We start from the raw sequence: 20004 nt of genomic DNA on the forward strand, positions 1-20004 counted from the left end.
TAATGCTTTCCCCCCATGTCTGTACTTATACAAAAGTAATCAATAGATGAGCATCTACAACTAATTAACATTTAGAGTCAAGATGGCTGCCACCGCTAACCTAATTTTGCCAACAAAAACATTCTTAGTTAAAATGACAGATGAAGAGGTGGTAGCTGAGTCATCCTGAACACAGTCTGAGCCAGGGGTGGAAATTAAAAATTTTGTTCACCAGCCATAGTGGCTGGTGGACTTGTCCCCTGCTTCAAAATTTTTTTATCCATGAAAAAAAAAAACATTGAATAAAGACGCCATCTTACGCCTGTCGTTTTCTTTGGTAAATACTGACACCTAGTGGTGAGTGTTGAGAACAACACCAATGCGGCTGTATCCAACATGGCGCTCAGATAAATGTTGAAATAGTACAAAAACACTTAAAGTCGCATTGTGTTTATTTATTGCATATGTCTTAATCATTCTGATAACACTCCCGGACACCCTAGTTTTACTTTTTTTTTTTTGTTAAATGAAACTAATAGCAGTTCTGTCTTTATAGTTGTACGGTTTGTGCGTTCGTTGGTCCTGAATCCTCCATGTTCTCCATGTTTGTCCAGCCCCAGTGCCTTCGGTGCTTCCTCACCACTCCTCCGCCGCCCTGTTCGAGTCTTCGTCGGCCACAGCGCAGTCCAGGCGCTGGACGCCCGGGAGCGCCAAGTCCCTCTCGTTAAGTTTCTCCAGAAACGAAGAAAGCAGTCGTTTGTTCAAGTGGTCCGTCAGCGTCCTTTCCTCCTCGACCCGCTGCTTGGCCGTGTCCGTGCCCGGCTCCGTTTCCTCCATGTCCTCGCTGGGCTGCAGCTGGGCCGACCGCTGATTCAAGGACAAGCCGTTCGACTGCTCACCCTGCCCGGACTGCTGCTCCGTCCAGCTCCCGGGGTCCGCCCCGGATTCTTCCTCCATTTGTGATATTAAAGTGGTCTGCAGGGCGGCATTTTCCAGCTCTTTGACGCGTTTACTGTGCAGGCCGCAGGCGGAGGGTTCATTGCTGGTCGGGTTGCTGCTGCTTTGAGGGGGCTCACCAGTTTGCTCCATTGTGCTCTGCGTCAGAACAGCCCATAGTAACAAAAGACTGGTGGCTAAGCTAACGCAGAAGTGTCGCTGCCTGGCGGACAAGGAGAGTACTGCAACTATCAACACTAGAAACTACACTCCGCTAATACAAGTCAGCAATATAAAAAGCACTACGTGTGCCTTACATATCACTAGGCTATTTTTGACTCATTGCGTATTTGTTCGTATTTTACATTGACATGGTATTGCTGGAAAACAGCGTCTGTAGTTGTGAGGGGGCTCGCTAATTGCCTCCATCATGCTCTGTCAGCGCATCTACGGAACCTCGTAAGGGATGTGTCGGAAACAAAATAATTTGTATGCAAACTACACAGTCTAAATCAAGCACCGTTTAAATTTTAGCAAAGACGTTTTTACACTTGAAATGCGACGAAAAGAAAAAAATATGAATGTACTTTAAATTAAGCATCGTTTATTCTGTCCGTCCGGTTCAAGCATTTTGACCCGTTCGACTTTCCGTAGACACGAATCTGTTTCTATGGCGACCATCTATGGCGGACGCTACAGAGCGACTTAGCGCGCAGATATCGATAGCAGGGAGCAAAACCTTGTTTGTAAATACTTTAGAATCCGTTTTGTAGCTACTAACTAGGTACTAAAAGAGCTGTTTTTCTGTAATTTTAGCGGCTAACTTTTTATTCGTCCCTGTTCACTCAAAGCGTTAGCTTATCGCGAACATCCAGCCAATAATTAGCTACCGAGGCTGAAGTACCACAGCTGAAAGGGAAGGTAAACAAGCAGAGGATATCCCGATCAGCAAAAAACTAATGATTCTGATATATTTTTAATGTTGGATTTCTAAATAACAAATATATCAGTCTTGGTAGCAGCTCTATATTATTCACATTTTCTTTCTTCCTTCCTTTCAGAGCAAAATGTCCTTCAGAGACCTTAGAAGTAAGTGAAACTGACTCTCTTTTTCACAAGTAATACAGAAAGCAATATAAGGTTGTTTATGGCTTTCTTTTATTTATTTTTATTTTGACAGATTTTACTGAAATGATGAGGGCTCTGGGCTACCCTCGCTTAATATCGATGGAGAATTTCAGAACACCTAACTTTGTCCTGGTGGCAGAAATCCTCATATGGCTTGTGAAGAGGTTTGTTTGAGCTTTTAAAATGAACATGTTTCAAGTAAAATAAAAACATTGCTTATTCAGCTATCAAATCTTGGTGTGTCATTTTATTTCGCTTCATGCCTGGCTTTTTGTTTGTTCTGCTGGAACTATAAAAATGATATAGTGCTTAACATTGTAATATTTTTTTAATGTTTTTTCCTTTCCTGTAATTCTTTCCTCTTGCAGATATGAACCTCACATAGATATCCCCACTGATGTGGATACAGAGTCAGACAGAATATTTTTCATCAAGGCAGTGGCTCAGTTTATGGTGACAGATATTAACAGATTTTGCTTGATATTGTTGCTCATTTAAGTCCGGGTTGGTCTGTTTTAATCATTGTCCAACTTGGTTGTAGGCAACAAAGGCCCACATCAAGTTGAATACCAAACACCTCTACCAAGCAGATGGCTACGCAGTGAAGGAGATGCTAAAGATCACCTCGATGCTGTACAGCGCCATGAAAACCAAGCAGATGGCTCTAGAAGACGTTGTGGAAGAAGAAAACAACAAGTTCAAGTTTGACCTTGGCTCACGGGTGAGTTTAATCTGTGTGTTTATTATGTCTGTATTATGTCCAGTATTTAATAATGATGTATTAAGCTGTAAGGAATTTAAATAAGAAAATAGATTAGGAACATTCTACAAAATGTTAGACGTGTGGTGTAAATGATGGCTGATCTGTGCGCTCTGTGAAGTTTGGAAGCTGTAAATGTGTCTCACATTCAGGTTGGTTTAGTTAATGTTTTATGTTGCATTACTAGATTTGAACAACACCTGTTTGTCAGACACATCCTCTCACACTCACTGTATTCAGTACACACACGTTTTATATAATTTCAACAGTTTAATCTCAACAATTTGCTGCTTTTTTCTTTCACAAATGATATTCCTTTTGTAATCTTGTCCACAAAATGTGTGCTGAATTAATCTCACTTTGCTTTTCCTGTAGATTTCGGACCTTAAAGCAGCTCGTCAGCTGGCATCTGAAGTCACCTCCAAAGGAGCATCTTTATATGATTTACTGGGGAAAGAGGTGGACCTAAGGGTGAGGGAAACACAGCTAACAGCTTAAAAATTTAAGCAACACAAAAAAGGATCATTTAAATTCCTATGTTTGTAATGAGAAAAATGAGATGTATCATTTACAAGTTTGTTTGTTTTTATTCAACACAAATCTGACTCAGACTCTTTTATCCTTCTTTTAACATTTAGGCTCTTTAATTAGTAGTGATGGCGCATGAGGTGACTTTGATTTTCTGAAGTTCTATTAATATCAGATGAGAGCAGCAGCGTTTGGAAAACAGTTAAACAAATTCACTGAAATCTGTCTAATAATATATCAGTGATTGTCACAGTATGCATAATTTTGTTTAATTTTATGAAACCTACAGGAAATGAGAAGTGCTGCCATCGCTCGACCTCTTGATATTAATGAGACTGAAAAGGCCCTGAGAGCTGCCATCAAGGAGGTTCTGGTCAGTATTCGGACAGATTTCTGTTTTATTTCCATTTCTTTTTCCTTGGATTTTGTACAGAGTATGCTTTTGACCTTTAATATTTTGTGTCATTGAATCTGCTGCTATATCTTTGTTTGTTATTTAGGAAAGCGTGGAAAAGACCAAAGAGATGCTGAGTAATGTCGTCTCAGATGAGAACAGTCTGGATGCCAAGATCGAGAAGAAGAAACAAGACCTGGAGAGGAATCAGAAGAGGCTGCAGACTCTGCAGAGTGTCAGGTCAGTTTGTGACCTGAAAGGTTGCAAACAAAGAAAGAAAGTGAAATTACAGCTTGTTTTTATTCATTTTGTTAAGTTAAAGATTTCTATTTTCAATTGAAACAAGTCTCCAAACAAAACTCTGTCAAATAAAAACACTTCTTAACCTCTTAGGCCAGCATTCATGGATGAATATGAGAAGATAGAAGAAGATCTGCAGAAGCAATATGAGATGTATGTGGAGAAGTTTAGAAACCTCAGCTTCCTGGAGTCTCAGCTGGATGAATACCACAGACTGGAACAGGAAAGGTTTGAGGTGTGTGGACTGAATAGATATGATATTAAAAACACTAAATCATGCAGATAAATCCTTATTTAAAACAACAATAGAAAAGACACGTTTTTGCAAAATATATTGCTACTTTGTCACCATAAAACTCACCATAACCTAGGGTAATTTGATGGTAAGCTGACGTGGCAACAAGTGTGAGACGGTTAGGAATGTTACAGTGAATGCAGACAGATGGCGACTCTTCTGAGTAAAGGAGGGTCTGAGCTGTAGATTGTGACTTTTGGAGTATTGTGTTTAATACAGCTTGCCTTGTTCGCTCTGCAGGAAACTGAAAACAATCTGAGGATAATGCAGCACAAATTGAGGGAGGAGGAGCGAGACCTGATGAGGGGTTCCTGTGAGAAAAGCAAACACACACACGCAGACGCTAAAAGCAGAGTAAAAACAACCCATATTCCATCTCCAAACATTTTGTTCTGTCTGGCAGTGAAAGACGAGGACTCAGACTTGGATGTTCCAGAGGATGAAGGCTCAGACAGCGACCTTGAAGAATCTCGGCCCTCTAAACCCCGACTCACAAGGAACAACCTCATGGCGGGTACGCCTACTGGATAAATCCATTTGTTTTTAATGAGACTCGGAAGAAGTCCAAGTTCAGAACTTTAGATTAATCTTTGTTCTGTTTAGGAACATTTACTGACTCTTTCTATTATAATTGTTTTTTTCCTACCAAGGGAGAGGGGGGCGTTTCATTGGTAACATGCAAGGTGGTGACAGTGATGAGGTCAGTAATGTCCTTGACTTAATAATATTTATTCTTTCTTTGCTTCACCTTCTTTATGTCAAGTTGATGCCAAGTCTTTTTTTATGTTTACCGTTAGCGTCTCTAAATGCTGCTCAGTGTGAATTCTTCCTCATTTCCTTTTTCTCATTTTCATTCAGCTAACTCTGATCAGTTCTTCAGACCTTTTTGGTTTATAATTGAACCCTCCGTTTAGCTTTTTCATCTGTATTGTTCTACTTACTGTGTTCTGTTGTGGCATTTTCATTCACCCAACTCTCATAAGGTGTTTTTAGCAGTCCCAAAAAGGTCAGACCTTCGTTCCAAAAAACAGAGGAATGGAAAGGTTCGTGCAGGACAAAGATTCAGTTTACTTGTTTTTATTCTTCCTTATGTTTTTAAAAGAAAAATCCATTCTCAAAATTCACCTTCAAAAAGCAGATTCTCAGCTTTATGACACAGTTTCTTTCAGTAGCCACACAATGACTAGCTCACAATGAAAAATGCCTGGCTTTCTGCCTGTTATCATTTTTGAGCAATGATACTTTTTTTTACAAGTTGTAAATAAAAGTTTTGGATGGATTTTTTTCCTTTAAATTTGATGTTTTCCTTCCTTGAAAGATGTGTTATTCAGTGGTTAGATTATCCCATGTGAGTGAGGTAGCTGTGATACATTAGTTGGTTTTAAAAGTTGCCCCTTTCATTGTTGGTGCCAGAATGTGTGTGCTAAAAAATATCACCCTGAAAAAAACAAACTTTTACTTATTAAACTATTTGACTGGATTCCTGAAAACAGACTTCATCCTTTGAGTAATTAATGCGGTCATTTCTGTTGTTTCAGAGTGAAGACAGTGAGATTGATGTGGACGAGGATGATGAGGAAGATGAGGAAGGTGAGGAGGAGGAGGAGAGCAAGGATTTGGAGGATGACAGTTTGGACAGCTCGTTGTCGAAGAGCAATCGTCCTTCCAGGGGGGCCTTGAGACCCCCTCTGCTGGAGGAAAGCGATGATGATTTCTGAATGAACACATGAACCATAGACGGTCTTTATTTATAGTTTTGATATAAACACAAACAAGTTTGTATCTGTTGTATCCAGCTCAAATTGATCAAATTTTGTGTCCATTCATTAACATATTTTTCCTCAATAATACTCCTATTTTTTAAATATTTGTTTGAATTATTTATCATAATAAAGTTTTCCACCTGTTTTAATTCTTTCTAGCATGTTTTCTCAGACATAACAGCAACATAAATACTGTTTGTACTGTAATTTAGTCATACACTAGAACAAAATATTATTTATTATCATTTTAGTGAAAAACAAAATACTTTTAATCCTGTTGTAGCCTTTGGATAAAAACTCTTTTAGAGATTGACAATAAAGACAAGTTGGAGGCAAGTTTAATCATGTGTTCAGTATACGATCTAAAATGAAGAAACATGAAACTACCACACTCATCAGTGCTTCAGAGAAATATTAAATGTTAGTACTGTTATCTTAAATAAAATCTTTTCAGATCAGATTCCAGTGATCCTAAATTATAATTTTAATCAACTTTTAAATAGAGGTGCATATATACTTTATTCTCACAGGTGTAATTTTGAATAATTTACTCAAATAGTGAAACATGTATGCTATTTGCTTTAAAGCAGTAAACTTTATTTTGACATTTTAAATGGTCTCAATCTATAATCCTTCAGGCGTTTGAAGGTTTACAATTTAGTTAATAATTTATCTTTGTGGCAGGTTGCGAGTAACAAAGTGCAGAAAAATCCTTTTTAAAATCGGTTCTTTGATAAGTTGTCTGTTTTGTGTTGACGCAACACATGTTTGTCTAGGAGTTTAGTTTAGGAGCCTTTTTATTCCTGAATGATTCCCAAGTCAGAGGGTTTAACAATAACAAAACATTCCTCTGAAAATGGTCAGATACTGGAACAAAATGAAAGAAAAAGCACCCAAAGTTTAAAGAAAGACTTTGAAAGGCCATTCAGAAAACCCGAAGAACTATTAAAATATAAGACTATAAAAGATTAAAAAACAAGGTTTAGTTCCTTGAAAGCAAATTAAAAAGAAAAGAGGAATGAATCAAGATGTAGGCACAAAATTATAAACAATAGAAATAGTTAAATGTGAATTAATATAATATTATAATCAATATTATAATATTGATTTGCTGGATCATAACAGTTTGATAATGTTTATACAAGAATGTCAAATTGACCATGGTAATGGTAAAAAAAAAAAGGTAATTATTTTAGGACTACAGCAAAGATGAGTGTAATGTTTTATCTATCTGTTTATTATTTAATTCATGAAGCCTTGTAAAGTATTACGTGTGTATGTGCGAAACAGAATCAAGCTATAAAATAAATGAAATTGTATAATAATCTAAAAACATAATTTACAAAACCAATCCATTTGTGTGCTGTTTGGTTTATTTACAAATTCTGTTAAAACATCATTGCTTTGACTGACGACTGTTGATGACGTAATCACTACGTGCCGCTGGTTTCGAGGAGGAGGTGGCGGATGCCTCCGAAACAGTAAACGGGTGTTTCCTTTCGTCTTGGTTTTCCTCTCATACTGGTATAAAAATTGTTTTAATTAAACAGTTAGGTGTTGTAACGATAAGCCAAATGTTAGTGAAGTAGCTTAGTGAGCGGCCAGCTCCTCAACGAGCAAACAATTAGGTTTTCAGTTTTGGTTAACATCAGTCAGCTAATGCTAAATGCTACTCTCAGCCACAGACTGTGCAGATATTTTTAGAATTATAGACCTTTAATTTATAATTTTAGTATTTTCTCTGCATATTTGTCTGTTTGTTAACCAGTGTCAGTTTGCGGCGTGAGATTTAGAAACTATTTGTTGTTGCCATATATGAAATAATTGTTTTGCTGCACATCCCATCTGGCTAAAAAGCCTCAGAGAGCTATTTATTACTCACACCATATAAATAGTGCCATAAACAGTCCAAGTTCTCAATGTAGGTGATAAAGACTTAAATAAAGGTCATTAATAACTGATGTAACATTTGATGAATGCTGGATCATATTAGTATTGTGTACCAGTTTTTGAAATATTTCCATGTTAGTCATACTCTTCTGTTTCTTCTCATGTTATCCTTTCTGTCCCTCAGCTAAATAGCAGCTGTTAGGATGCCAAAAAAGTTCCAGGGTGAAAACTCTAAGGCAGTCACTGCCAGAGCCCGAAAGGCTGAGGCCAAGGCCGTGGCAGATGCCCGCAAGAAGCAGGAAGAAGAGGATGCCCTCTGGCAAGAAACTGACAAACATGTACTTAAAAAAGAGCAGAGAAAGGTGAGGAGTCACAACAGCCACAAGTCAGTTTTAAACTTATAATTTTATCTATCTTAACTAATGTTTACTATTATTAGATTTTATTTGGAAGTGGTTTGCAAACACTTGCAAACCTATCCTATAGTCTTCTCTTAAGGTTTTGGGAAACTTAACATGACCCTCTGTACATGTAATAAAGTAACAACTGCAGAAATTATATATTTGCTTCTCATAAGTTAACTGCACATATGTTTTTTTTTCTGAACCGTCTAATGGGGACTAAAAAAGAGATATAACATAAAATTTATTTTGTAACTTTATATTGTTTGATGCAAAAATGCTGTGAGGATAACAGTTAGAGGATCATTGCTGAAAGTGAAGGTTTCATACAGTTTTCTAAGCACAAAACATCAGCGACTATGATTATATCTGAAACTAATTTTGTCCCGCAGGATGACAAGGAAAAGAGGAGGTTAGAACTCCTTGAGAGGAAAAAGGAAAATCAACGACTTCTGGATGAGGAAGCTGCCCAAATAAAAGGCAAATCTCAGAAGGAGTCTGGATCTGGTGGAAAAGTAACTCGTGCCCAAATTGAGGAGATGATTCAGAATGAGCAGCAGCAGCAACAGGAACAGCAGGTCAAAGAGAAAGGTAAAGTTCAAGTTGGAGATGCTGACATAATTTGGTTTGTTAGAAAAAAAATGGAGATTTTTTTCCTAATTATGACACCACCACTTCCTACAGAAAAAAGCCACTTGGAGACTCCATTGGAGGAAAACATTAACAGAGTCATAGCTGATGAAGGAGCTGTGGAAGCCAGAACAATAGAGGATGCCATCGCTGTGCTCAGGTATCAATCATGTGTGACATGTATGCTATTTTATTCCAGCAGATCGTAGTTATTCATTATTACTGACTGTGTCTTTGTCTCCCAGCACGGGGCCAGAGGAGCAGGACCGCCACCCAGAGCGGAGGATGAAAGCAGCGTTTGCTGCCTATGAGGAAGCCAACATGCCTCGTCTAAAACAGGAGAACCCCAACATGAGGCTCTCGCAGCTGAAGCATCAGCTGAAGAAGGAGTGGAATAAAGCTCCAGAAAACCCTCTGAATCAACGGTTTTCTTCCTACAACTCAAAGTGAATTCACTCTTTTTGCCATGATGCTTCTTGGAAACTCCACCGGGGCACATTAGAGACTTCTATTGGAAAAAAATATTAATTTCAGTCAAAAATGTGTGCTGCTGATGAGAGCTTCACCCCTAAGCATCCATAAGTAATATTTCCTGTGCCAGAGGATTCAACTCTGTTCTTCCATTTACTAGCAAAAAAAAGAGCAAATTTTCTTTTATCAACTTAACAACTTACCATTATGTTTGTGCTCACAGACTCTAATGAGGCATCTCACTATCTAATTAATTGATTTACACCAGTTTTTTTTCTTAGCCCTTCTGGAAAGATGAGAAGCCAGATGTTTTGAGAGTAACTTATTAAAGTTCACCTCTAAATCATTAACATATTGTGTTGCTTTTATCTGTACAGCTGTTTGGAGGAATATGACTCAGGTCCCGTCAGACACAGTAGCAGCTGTTGTGCAGCTTTTTTTTTAATGAAGATGAGGATAAAAAGAAAAACATCTTATTGAAAGGAAATGCTGGCTGCCGTTTTGTGTCCAGGTTGCAGACACGTTATTCCAAAACAATGATTGTAACAACATTATTTGTCTTAATAGACACTTTGGTAAGTGAGCAATTTAGTCTGAAACAGCAACAGTTTTTTGCTTAAATAGATATTGCTGCTTTAAGTGGATATGCATCGAATGGTGAGATTTTTAACACAATATCTTCACTGTATTTAAAGTGCCAAACAACTGTTCTTATTTTTTTCAAACAAAGTTGTTTTTGATGTAAAAATCAAGGGCAGAAAAGCCTAAATTAGTTGCTCAATTTGTTTCTTTTTGACAAATGAAAGCCTGTTTTCAAAGTGATTTTATGGACAAATTTCTTTTGTAGGATTAAGAAGGAAAAAAAACTTAATTTCACTCAGCTCTAACAACACAATTACCTTTTTAGATAAAATAATACTCTTTTAAAGAGAACTCTTTAGTCTTTTTGATTATTTAACGTGTAAAATGATTGGCTTTAAGTCAGTTTTGTCTTCATTGAGGTGTTCTGCAGTGCTGCAGCTTTTAACAAAGGTCTTTCCCCAGCACTGCAACATTCATATACTGAGCTGCTGAGGCAGCAAGCAGCAGGCTTTTCAGGCTCGTCTGATGCAACAACAAGCACAGTCACTGAGACTGCCTGAAAACAGTATAAACACATACAACAAAATAACATTTTATTTCCAATATCAACAGTTCAGGTTAATTTGATGTGTACCCTTTGTTTGGCTTTTAATGCTAGGGATATGTAAATAAATACAGTATATTTTCCTTGTTTTTTTTTATATTTACAGCTTTGCAATTAAGAGACGCATTAACGTTTCTGGAAATGGTTTATAGTTTCACCATAAACCGCACATGGTTCTCGCATCAAAAATCAAAAACTGTTGAAGTGCTTAGCTGGTGTCTTCTTAAATGCATCGCTTTTATTTGTAGATTGCTGATTTGCAGTTGCATTTGTTAGATCTTCTAAGACACAGGTGATGAGCTCTCACCGGCTTGATTCATTCAGAACCAGGTTTAAAAATGGACACTTTTGTCCTGCAGGCTCTTGTGGTGGAGGAGATAAGAGAGCGTGCGAAGGCCTTTGAACCACAAGCTTCAATGACAACTTCAATTGACCTTTTATATTCCATTTGGCGACAAGACCTAACAATTCTTCTCCTTCTCCCTTGCAGCCTCCCAGTGTTTTAGCTCTGTTTTTAAACGGTTACGTGTGATGTTCTGCATTAACAGTGTGGTCTGATGTTTCAGATTTTCGTTTTCAACCTGCACCCTCCCACTTTGTTTCATTTGCATGGCAACCCTTCACCGGGCAGCTGCCGCGGCCCGTTTCTTTCTTCTTGTTGAATTCTAATCATTACTTTCAAAGGAAAGCATCTCCAAAGCTCCTTTATCAAGTGTTCATACTGGGAGGAGGCAAACCGCTGTCCAACACCCACTCAAGCTGCTCTCCGTCTTGAGGCATCGGTTCTGCCAATGAGCTGCGCTTTTTGTTTGTAACCTGCTTCTTCAAGTTCGGACAAAGTAGCACATCCAAGAAGAAGGTAAGAAGGACTTGAAATAGTGGCAACTTTTCCCCATATTTTTATTTTATTAAGAAAATTACAAAAAAGTAGAGTAGAAAATAACACAAAATAAATTTTTAGGTTCAAATGATCCAAAAGTACTCAGGTCATAAGTTATGTTGCTCTTGTCTTTGTGTAATCTTCAAATGTTAACTTTATTCAGGTGTTTTTTTGATAATGTTTGCAGGGTGATGATGTCATGATTTCTCATGGCATCGCTTTTTAAAAATCTATTTTAAAACCCTGTATTTGTTATTTACTCAGGTGGATTATTTTTTACTTAAGACTTAAGTTAATATCCCATCCCTCATTTTTATAATAAAAAAATAAATATCTTTATTTCACAGAACTTAAATGAGATTTGAAGCTGCTCTGTGGTATTTTCTCAGCCTCAGCAAACAAACAACAGGGGGGCTCATCTGATTTTGACAGAATGTTTTCTATTATCAGCCTAATGAAAACAGCGATTAAACAAATTATTACCTTAAATAATTATCCTATTTACAAACACAAAAGGCATCTGTTAGCTCAGTAATCTCTTTGGAAATTCTTACTGTTGATCAGAAAACAGGAGTTTTCAAACACTTTACCTCAGTCTATATTTGGTGGCTGCAGACAGGTTTTATTGTAAATATTTTTTATTTGTTAAAAGTTCACTTGCTTCATAATTCACTACAGATTTTAGATGCATGTACTTTACTAGCATGTTTCAACATTCTTACTTCAGCTCATTCGTTTCACTTTTTATTCACTAAATCTATTTTACAACCCAATCCAGGTAACATCTACAGCTTTCTAAAAGTATAACAAGTAAATTAAAGCATCTGCAACATTTAAATTCTGTGAAGATAAATAAGTCAGAATATATATGTTGCAATTAATATTTTAAAACAGACATTTATAAACTGAAACCTTCACACAAATATAACTTTAGTTGCTTGACTTTTATGTGAAGTAGAGGAATTTTTGTGGAAAAAAAAGAAATATCTGAGCATACTTCTATCATTTGCTCAGATATATATTCAGTTTTCTGTGTTCATGAAAGAAGGTGGCTCAGTTACACATTATTAAATTGTATGAACTTTTATTCTTTCAGATTATCATTAAAAACAGTTCATGTGATGTTTTTTAAGGTTTGCCATGAGGTTGATTCTGGTAAAACCCACCAATGCGACAAGACGTCTCGACTCAACAGGCGAAGTCTTCCAAGATGGAGACCATGAACATTTTGCTTCAGAAGGTCCTGACAAGAAGCACGATCCATTCGCTGAAGCTTCAGGTGATACGTCTTCATCCCCACAGGAGAAGAGTCAGTGCTGTGCCTCGTCTTCACTCTGCGACAGATCTAACGGAATCAGTCCTCCTAAAAGTTCAGCTCAGATGTCCCCACTGAAAAGCCAAAACTTTACCCTGTCACAGCTGAGCGACCAGGACTGGCTGCTGCTTTGTGACCAGGTTAGCAGCGCTGAAGATAATCCGCCTTCAGCAGAAAGAGCAGCAAACAGTGTGAGACATCCAGACCACAGTGACAGAAATGTCTGCCCGTGTCCTGATGCTTTTCAGCATTCTGAAACCTCTAGTTTACTACCACAGTCCAATCAGGGATCAGTTCGAGAAAGCCACTTCAGAGAGAGAAATACGAGAAGCATTTCATCACTTTGCGCCCATCCGTTCTCTCAAAGCACCCGCTGTTCGACTAGTTGTTTCTCACAGCAAACAAACCACAAAGATCTCCAGAAAATCGCAGCAAACCTTCCGAGGAACATTGTTGCGCCTCAGATCACCGATCAAGAAGATCAGAAAGAACCGCCTCGTGGTCATTTTAAACTCAAAGGCTGCAGCCAAGGAACACATCCAAATTTGTTTAACATTCCTCTACAATCCATTGAGCATGCCAAGACAAATATGAAAGCTCAAAAAGAGCCTCAGCTCTCTGGTAGTGCAGGCGTCAACTGGAAGGAGCTTTTTGGTAAAGAACCGCTGTTGGTTCAGCAGCGTCGAAAGAAGGAGCCCTGCTGCTCAACAACTGGTGATCAAACACGCAACTCATCTGAAGATCCGTCTGTTGTGCTCAAGTGCCGTCATCTCCCTTACAGTCGTCTGACCAACACACACAGGTCATATACAACAACCAGTCAGAAAACATTAAAGTCTTTCTCCACCAGTCAGTGTAGCTTGCTTGAAAACCAGGATTCAGGGGAGGAGCAACATATTCAGGTATATTTTTTAATCTGTTTATCCGTATGTTACAAATATACTGCCAAATTTCTTCCAAGACAAATCTAATCTTGTAATCAGAAGATCAGTTAAGAAACCATTAGATATACAAATGGATGCTGGTTTTAAATAAATCCAGGTTTAACTGTCATTGTGCTATAAGTTTATGTGAAAACTATTACATTTTTAAAACCAGATTTTCCACTAAATTTAGCAACAGAATTCAGTTTAGGCTAATAAAATAATCTCTCACCGTATCTATGCTTGATGTAATTAGAATTTGTGTTTAAGTGGTGTTTACATTATGGATTCAGGCAATTTGGGAACAGCTATTACAAGTATTTTTATACACAAATAAATACTTTTTGTTTTCATGTTTGACATTAAATCGAAAAGGGGTTTTCCCTTTCCTGAGCCCATCATTTTAAACAATAAGTGCAATTTGTTGCCTACTTCAACACATGGCCTTTGTTTACATCTTGATCTTCTTTTGCAGACAAACTCGCAGCACTGCAGTGGCACAAAAGCGTCTCCCTCTAAACACTCTCCTCCACTTTCTGAAACCTTGGAAACGGGCAATATTCTCAACGGGGACACAGTGCGACCACTCAGCAGCCAGGGTACTTTTAGTTCCAGTCTTACAGATTTTCAGTCAGGTCAGCAGCCGCTCCAGCTTCTCCACAGTGCCATCCTCGAGGACGCCTTCTCCAAAGTCCTCAGAGAAGATTCCAGCAAAGCTAACAGTGAGAACCCGATCAGAGAAGAGGCCAGCAAACCACAGAAGAAGACAAAGGACATAGGCTACCGGCTGAATCAGAGGAGAGCTCTGTTTGGGAAGCGCAAACAGCTGAGTGACTACGCGCTGGTCTGTGGGATGTTTGGCATCATTGCCATGGTCATCGAGACAGAGCTGTCCAGGACCTTTTACAGCAAGGTACGCTACAGACCTGTCCAGATTTACAGAATTTTAGGCAGATATCCAAAAAACCTACACCTGGGATCATCAAGAGGTGGGCTATATCTGGCCTGTGAGCTCCTTCCAACTGGCCAGCAAAATACTAAATTATTATTAAATTATACAATCTGACAGGGATCAGTTGTAGCCCAGTTCAGAAAGAGATAATAGGCTTAGCAAGTTAGAGAGCTTGGTCAGGTATGAAGGGTCTTACGTTGTTGTAGATCATTGTAGATCTGTTGCATTAGCGCAGTAGGATGCAAGAAGCACTTCAGCACAGAGATATCAAGTCTGATTTCCACATAAACCAGGTTTTTAATTCTTACTAATCTTGGCTAAATGCAGACATCTGTTTGACCTCAATGACAAGGTTTACATTCGCTATTAGACCAGCGTTGCTCATTTTAGCCAGATCCTTTATGAATAATTCAGATGTTTTTCTGTGGTGAACAAAATGTAGGGAGGGCAAATAAAAAGATTCTGACGGTCCATTATCTTTAACATTATGAGGAACAATTCTGTCTTTAAAAAGAATTAATTTAAAAAACAGCATAAATGTTTTATTAATAGTGTTTCTAATGATACAAATCCACGCACAAGTATTTTTTCTGAGGACTTGTGTGAAAAATTGTTCTCTAAAATATTAAAGATTAATTTCTAATTAACTGGAGCTTTAATTGAAACATGAAATGTCTTCAATAATTTAAAAATTAAAAAAATAGATGATTTTAAGCTGTAAAATTTGCTTTATTTAGATGAATGACAGTTCCACAGTCTTGTTGTTGTTTATTTGGGTGTCCACAGCACAACACTCTGACTATATTCATATTTTGTCTCCACTGTGTTCAGGAATCTATTTATTCTTACGTATTAAAAGGCCTGATCAGTATTTCCACCGTCTTTCTTCTTGGACTCATTCTGATGTACCACGCAAGGGAAATCCAGGTATTATAATGTTGATATACATCAATGTAGTGTTTTTTTCTTAGTAAATATACAAAGTAAGAAAAGAAGACTGGACAATAAAATGAGTAAGAAATTCAAAGATATTATAAAGTATTTGTACATGGATAAGTATTTCACATATGTTCAAATTTGTTTCTAAACTTTATCCTTTTTGTTAGCAAAAAAATATATAAACCTAATGGCCACATTACTTTTAGGAACTTCTTGTCTTTAATAACTTGATAATTGGACTGAATTCAGTAAATCAGTTGTTGGCTTATAATAATGAACCCATCTGAGCTCATACTGTACATGAGAGGTGCAAAAATAGCCAGCAGTGTTCAACTTGTTCAAACGGATGAAACTGCTATTTAGGACATCCTTAGTTGAGTTTATAATCCAATGTAAGCCTTAATAACTCAGCTAATTAAAATGTTGTTTGCAAAGTTAACTATTTGGCTGTTTTTTAAACAAAGTATTTTCTTTGTCTAAATGATCATCTCACAGTTTGCTTTTAAACTTTTTTAAGTGATTAAAGCATTGATTGAATTATTTTGGAGAAAAAAAAGCTTACTGATAGTTCTGTTTTCTGAATAAATTTGTAAATCCTCAGCTCTTCATGGTAGACAACGGTGCAGATGATTGGAGGATAGCCATGACTTTTCAGAGGATCCTTTTCATCGCGTTCGAGCTTCTTGTCTGTGCCATCCATCCGGTCCCGGGCCAGTATGTGTTCACCTGGACTACTCGCCTGGCCTTTAGCTACACAGCCTCTGTGGCCGATGCCGACGTGGACATCATTCTTTCCGTGCCCATGTTCCTGCGCCTGTACCTGATCGGGCGGGTCATGTTGCTCCACAGCAAGCTGTTCACAGATGCCTCCTCTCGCAGCATCGGGGCCCTCAACAAGATCAGCTTCGACACTCGTTTTGTCATGAAGACTCTGATGACCATCTGCCCCGGCACTGTCCTGCTCGTCTTCAGCGTGTCCTGTTGGATCATTGCGGCGTGGACTGTCCGCATATGTGAGAGGTATCAACCTGAAATCTCGTCACTGTTTATATTAAAGTGTTCCAGAAAAGGAAGGTCGGGGTAGTCTTCTCTAAAACATGTCTGCAGCTTTAACTCTAACCACTTTACAGTCAGGGGTCATGTCTCGACAGGTATCACGATGCACAGGAAGTCACCAGCACCTTCCTTGGAGCGATGTGGCTGATCTCCATCACCTTCCTGTCCATTGGCTACGGAGACATGGTCCCTCACACCTACTGTGGAAAAGGGGTTTGCCTGCTAACAGGAATTATGGTGAGAATTTTATTCTACAGTTCAGAAATGCACTGAAGGATTATAAAACCAGTAATATAAGGTCTTTTTTGATCTGATGACATCCCTAAGTAAGTCTCTTAGCTTTAATAAAAGAGCTCCCTTATGCATAAATGCTGTATTTGCATAATCAATTCCACTAACTACAGCTTGAATGTTTTATTTTTTTGATAAAAGTTTGCTTTTTGTCTTGCTGTTTATGATTTAATGTCATTGGTTTGTTGTCTTTAGTGGCACTGATGGTTACCTGAATAAATATTGTATGTCTCCTAAATACGAGACTAAAATCTACTTCAGGACTGCAGACTGCATGGATGATTGTGATGTTATTTTCAACTCCAGTGGTTTTTAATGGCTGCTTCTCTTCTCCTCAGGGAGCAGGATGTACTGCCTTGGTAGTCGCCGTTGTTGCAAGGAAGTCAGAACTCACCAGAGCTGAAAAACATGTTCATAACTTTATGATGGATACTCAGCTTTACAAAAAGGTTTGTTTATGTACATAAATGCAAATTTCAAAACAAATAAGCTTCTTGTAACATGACGATGATAGTTTGTGGTTTATGTCTCAATTAAGTCCTACAAATGATCCTAATTGTTAATTAATTGCATCCCAGCAAAATTTAACGCGGAAACTAACAACCCACAGCACTGAAATGTTATTTACTTTATGCTTACACCTAAATTTCACCATTTTATTTCCCATAATTTACGTCCTCAGATAAAAAACACAGCAGCAAATGTACTGAGAGAGACATGGCTCATTTACAAAAACACTAAGTTAGTGAAGAAGGTCGACCGAGCCCGCGTACGCCACCATCAGCGGAAATTCCTGCAAGCCATCCACGAGTAGGTATCAGTGTCATAGAATTTGTTATAAATGTGCAAAGTTACATTTGGATGTACATCTTCCTTTTCCAACATGTACTGTTACAGTATTATTTGTAACATTAATGAGGGAAGTTGTTTGCCAAGATTTAATTTGATCTGGAACAAAGTGATGTTTGCTTTGGTTTTTATTTTTAGGCTGCGAAGACTCAAAATGGAGCAAAGGAAATTAACTGACCAGGCAAATACCGTCGCTGATCTCGCAAAGGTAAGTGCAACATTTTCCTCTATGTTTCGAAAGAATTTAAATAAAAAGACAAATCTTCATCTAGTAATTCAAATGTGAACTAACTATGTTAAATTCCAGAAAATTTCTGTCATTTTTCTTTACTGGAAAGCAAAATATTTTTAAAGGTTGTTTTATCATTTTATATACAAGTCTTTACAGCTTTTGCTAAAGTGCACAATTTAAGCTGATCTTGTGAGATATTAAATATAAAATAAATTATATTTGATATGTTCTAGTTGTAATGTGATTATGTAAGTTTTATGTATGCTTCATTTTTCTTTTGCTTTGGCTACTTGTTCATGGTGTTTAATGTTTAATATAGAAAGAATTGTTATTTACAGATTAAGATTCAAAAGGTTCAAAAGCTTTATTATTGTATAACAAGTTATTCATGCAATGAAATTCTTCCATTAAATTATCACTAAAAGTATATAGTTATATATACTTTTTTTTTAAAAGCAACTTGGAACTCGTTATCAAAGGAACTTGTTAAATAAGTAAAGGTAAAAAAACAATAAAATGGACACATGTAACACAATAATGCAATAAGTCATTGTGCAAAGTTGCAATAGGTTATTGTGGGTATGTAGATGAAGTGGGAGCTGAAAGAGCAAAATATAAATTAAAACTTGTCATATCAACATTAAATGATTAATGAATGAGTCGGTAACAACTTGACAGAATGAGAAGCGTCTGATCTCATCGTTTCAGGCCGTGGTCTCTGTGCTCTATTCCAGACTCAGAACATGATGTACGATCTGGTAACAGAACTTCAGCATCGATCCGGGGAGATGGACAGGAGGATCGTGGTTCTGGAACAGAAACTGGACTCCATCCTTCTCGGTGTGCAGTCGCTGCCGGTCGTGCTCTCCCAAGCGGTAACAAAGCTACAAAGGGACTTCCTGGACGACTTGGCCTGCCGTGTCCACTTCCTGTCTTCCTCACTGAGTTCTGAGTGCTTTTCAGCCCCTCCCAAGCAACTTTGTCCAGGATCCACCACACCAGAGACACCGTACAGCTAACAGACCCAAATCTGGGCTTTTCATCTCAGTGTGTAATATATAAGGATCATTTTCCAATATCTGCAAATGTAAACAACTAAAGTGAAAGAAGAAAATTAATGGGATTTTAGAAAGAGGCTCGAGTCTTATAGTCATCTCCTCAGGAGTTAGTGTGAAAACAGACAGGATTTTCATATGTAAAAAAACAAACAAGCTATATTAGTGTGATTAATAAATACAATTCTAAAGGTTTTATTCATGGTGAAATCTCTTTTTTTCCCCTTGTATTTTCACCACTGCTAGTTTTGCTTTACAAATCTAAAGTTTTGCAGTATTTAATTCAGGAAGATTAACCTTTTTTGTTGAGGCAGGTTAAATGCTGGTTTGGAAGTTTTAAAAAAGAGGCAATAATAAATCTGAACCATAGAACGGTCTTGGTTAAAAACAGTATCAATATTTTACTTTCAGCAGCATTTTGAGAAACAGGTTGGGGAACAAAGTTGATGCAACAGCATTGGCTGAACTGTCAAACATTTCATCCCTGAAATCAGTTGCTGGTTGACAGCCAATGAAACTCAAATTATCTGTGTTGTCATTATGCCCCTTTTGAATTAGTTTATAGCTGAAATGTTTGGGAGCCACTGGTTTAGGCTATAGAAAAGGAACAACTCTGAAAGTCAGTGTTCATCTGTGTTACAGAAGATGGCTTCTTCTGTTTACGTTTATGCGGCGGTGAAAACTGATGACATCAGATGATGGCTCAGGTGTATTACTGACACTTTACAAAGCAGAGCAGCGTCACTAAAGAGCATAAGGAAAGCAGCTAATATGGTGAACTTATTATTTCAACTCAATGTTACTTACTGTGTGCTGTTATTTCCAACATTTAGAGCAGGGGTTCCCAAAGC

The 20004-nt window shown here is 37.7% G+C and overlaps 3 protein-coding genes across 7 annotated transcripts; all 3 read left to right on the forward strand.

Moving 5' to 3' along the window:
- The first annotated feature begins 1073 nt into the window (after window positions 1-1073).
- cluap1 (clusterin associated protein 1) lies at window positions 1074-6232 on the forward strand. 5 transcript variants are annotated; one of them, XM_025005343.2, is made up of 14 exons: window positions 1468-1836; window positions 1977-2004; window positions 2096-2207; window positions 2412-2496; window positions 2585-2764; window positions 3179-3274; window positions 3621-3704; window positions 3832-3965; window positions 4119-4260; window positions 4561-4633; window positions 4724-4834; window positions 4971-5020; window positions 5304-5363; window positions 5859-6232. In XM_025005343.2, the coding sequence occupies exons 2-14, from the start codon at window positions 1983-1985 to the stop codon at window positions 6036-6038; spliced, it is 1329 nt and encodes a 442-aa protein (XP_024861111.1). In that variant the 5' UTR covers window positions 1468-1836; window positions 1977-1982; the 3' UTR covers window positions 6039-6232. The 5 variants fall into 5 exon arrangements, with proteins under 5 accessions (XP_037830071.1, XP_024861111.1, XP_037830070.1 ...); XM_037974143.1 differs by lacking the exon at window positions 1468-1836 and adding an exon at window positions 1074-1198 and having other exon boundaries at window positions 4561-4834; XM_037974142.1 differs by having other exon boundaries at window positions 4561-4834.
- Window positions 6233-7495: 1263 nt separating this feature from the next.
- ccdc124 (coiled-coil domain containing 124) lies at window positions 7496-9825 on the forward strand. Its single transcript, XM_017413336.3, has 5 exons — window positions 7496-7607; window positions 8158-8335; window positions 8767-8965; window positions 9059-9164; window positions 9250-9825. The coding sequence occupies exons 2-5, from the start codon at window positions 8177-8179 to the stop codon at window positions 9452-9454; spliced, it is 669 nt and encodes a 222-aa protein (XP_017268825.1). The 5' UTR covers window positions 7496-7607; window positions 8158-8176; the 3' UTR covers window positions 9455-9825.
- Window positions 9826-9967: 142 nt separating this feature from the next.
- kcnn1b (potassium intermediate/small conductance calcium-activated channel, subfamily N, member 1b) lies at window positions 9968-19752 on the forward strand. The gene is made up of 10 exons (XM_017413343.3): window positions 9968-11520; window positions 12675-13758; window positions 14255-14692; window positions 15563-15658; window positions 16272-16690; window positions 16822-16963; window positions 17356-17466; window positions 17700-17827; window positions 18005-18074; window positions 18833-19752. The coding sequence occupies exons 2-10, from the start codon at window positions 12682-12684 to the stop codon at window positions 19115-19117; spliced, it is 2766 nt and encodes a 921-aa protein (XP_017268832.1). The 5' UTR covers window positions 9968-11520; window positions 12675-12681; the 3' UTR covers window positions 19118-19752.
- Window positions 19753-20004: the final 252 nt, after the last annotated feature.

The sequence above is a fragment of the Kryptolebias marmoratus genome, linkage group LG24, assembly GCF_001649575.2.
Source record: "Kryptolebias marmoratus isolate JLee-2015 linkage group LG24, ASM164957v2, whole genome shotgun sequence".
Lineage (NCBI taxonomy): Eukaryota > Metazoa > Chordata > Actinopteri > Cyprinodontiformes > Rivulidae > Kryptolebias > Kryptolebias marmoratus.